General features: G+C 38.1%; 1 protein-coding gene across 1 annotated transcript; it reads left to right on the top strand.

Moving 5' to 3' along the window:
• Positions 1-1,499: 1,499 nt before the first annotated feature.
• LOC123318340 lies at positions 1,500-2,399 on the top strand. Its single transcript, XM_044904950.1, has one exon. The coding sequence runs from the start codon at positions 1,500-1,502 to the stop codon at positions 2,397-2,399; it is 900 nt and encodes a 299-aa protein (XP_044760885.1).
• The last annotated feature ends 305 nt before the right edge of the window (positions 2,400-2,704 follow it).

Genomic DNA, 2,704 nt, shown 5'->3' with positions numbered 1-2,704 from the left:
GAGCATAAACTCCAATTTCTTGGAATTGTCAAAGCACGCGTTCGTTGTGTTCTTGTTTGTACAAGAACTTTTTTTTGAGTGGTATTTCCTCGAAATGATGAGCGAGAGAAATCATCATTCCGAACAATACTCACACCAAATTTTGGATTCAGCAGTCGCCTACGCTCTTCTCTCCGCAATTCATTCGTTCTCGAAGTGAGCTTACGCCTGAGCATCGGGTCATGAAGGCAGATATCTCTGAATCTGCGACTCGTCGAATAGACGGATAACAATGAATCAGCATCCAGATATCGAAAAATGGTTGAAACCATTTCAGCAGGAAGGGATCTGAAGGGATCCGAACTGCTTACGAAACATCCGGGGAAAACTCTGTAATCCATTTCACTAAGCGTTCTAGAACAGACGAGTGAGTCTGAGGAATACTCAGGCTACGCTGGTATATATGTTACGGCTAAAGATAGGTGTGAGCATAAACTTAAGTTTAGCCGGCTAAACTTAGGTTTATATCGGACGATCGGCTAAAGTTCGATAAAGAGTTTATTTGCGTCGCGGAATTTCATCTTTAGCCGGTTAATGTGCACATTAGCCGAAACGAACCGGCTAAAAATGTATTCGATGGACACGCGAGGCTCTGAAGTCTCGTGAATGGTCGAATGGAAGGCGATGCGCACGTGTTTCAATGCTATTCTCCAGTACTGCGTCATCCTTCATAGGAATTGCTTGAGCGCCGGTCCTTTGTATTCGTTGCCATGTCAGCGTCGTCGCATAATCTAGCAGAGCTTAAAGCAAAGTTTGATAGTAAGTTTTGTGAGTTACTGACATCAAAACGAACTGATAATAGTTTTTATTTGAGTGAAGAACATTACGATAGAGTAATCCAAGAAGTAAGGTCAGCAAAACTCACCGCTAAGCGTTCAACACTGCAGTATAGACGGTTGAAAAGATTTGATATTTGCACCATTGGCTGCGTAGAAAAGCTAATAGCACCAATGACAGGACAAGACAACAGTATCTTATATTATGTTAAAAATTCAGATATGTTTGACGCATTGCATACCATACACATTGATACTGGTCATGGCGGAAGAAATCGCATGATAAATGAATCAAAAAAAAAGTATAAGAATGTGACGCAAGAAGGAATATTATTATATTTGAGTTTATGCGAATCTTGTCAAATGAAATCAAAAACTAATAGAAAAGGAATAGTCGTCAAACCAATAATATCATCCCAAATGAACAGCAGGTGTCAAGTGGATCTAATTGACATGCAGAGCAATCCTGATGGTGATTTCAAATTTATTTTAGTGTATCAGGATCATTTAACCAAATTTGTTCAAATCCGCCCTCTACGTACAAAAACAGCATTAGAAGTAGCAAACGTACTTCTTGAAATATTTTGCATATTTGGTGCACCATCAATTCTACAATCTGATAATGGACGTGAGTTTGCCAACAGAGTTATTACAGAATTATGCTCTAAATGGTCAGGCTTGAAGATGGTACACGGCAAACCTCGACATAGCCAATCACAGGGCAGTGTTGAACGAGCCAATCAGGATATTCAAAACATTTTGATGACGTGGATGTCGGATGAAAAATCCTCAAAATGGTCAGAAGGTCTCAAATTCGTACAATTACGAAAAAATTCAGCCTACCACGACGGTATCAAGAGAACACCGTATAAAGCAATGTTTGGAAGTGAAATAAAAGTTGGTTTGAAGTCATCGTCTCTGCCCGAAGAAGTGATAGGCCAGTTAACAACGGAAGAAGACCTAGAAGAAGTTGTAGATAACTTGGATGATAACGACTTGAATGGGAAAAAGCAGACCTCTGAACATCATAATCCAGACAATACCTGCACGCTTTGTGAAGAACATGGCATTCTAATTGAGGAAAAGACATGTCCCCTCTGTACAAAAGAAGCAGATATTGAATATAATCGTTCAGAAGCAAAATTGAATTTACAGTATCAAGCCATTAAAATGAAGCAAGGTTCTGCTGCGAAGTTTCCAGAATGTCATATAGGCGATACTGTGAGAGTGAAAATACCGGAAGTAGACCGTGGCCGAGGTGATTTTAGGAATATTTTGTTGGCAGTCTTAGAAAAGAACGACGATGGACCCTATAAATTGGGCAACGAAAACGGCACAATCGAAGAGTTATTTTCGCGAAATCAGTTCACAGTTTGTGAACAAAAATTTGTACAATTAGAAAAAGTCTCGTCATTGAAATCGACTATTCGACAGCTTGCTAATGAGCAGTCAACATCAGGTGGACAAGGATACCAACGATGTCACTGTAAAACAAATTGTGGTACACGAAAATGCCGCTGCCGAAATAATAATATTCTTTGTAATTCGAAATGCCATTCTAGTTTGTCATGTTCTAACAAATAGTTCATAATTATTGAATTTTAATGAAGTTTTTTATTTTGAATATCTACATAAGACTTGTAATGAGAGTGATTTTTTTTTAATAAAAATTTTCGTTATGAAATGTGTAGTATATGATATACTGTTTTTCAAGGCCTGATCAGACCTATATGCTCCCCTAAACCAATAACAATTCACCGTGAATCATTGAAAAGCATACTAATTTTTTTAATTCACTCTTCAAAAAAGAAGTTCATAAATGAAATAAACTGTCACGAATATCGGAAAATTGCATTCCTTCACAATAATCCTTTTTTCCTGCAAACTTC

This window comes from Coccinella septempunctata, chromosome 8, assembly GCF_907165205.1.
Source record: "Coccinella septempunctata chromosome 8, icCocSept1.1, whole genome shotgun sequence".
In the NCBI taxonomy this organism is placed as follows: domain Eukaryota; kingdom Metazoa; phylum Arthropoda; class Insecta; order Coleoptera; family Coccinellidae; genus Coccinella; species Coccinella septempunctata.
This window is presented reverse-complemented; position numbering and strand designations above follow the sequence as displayed.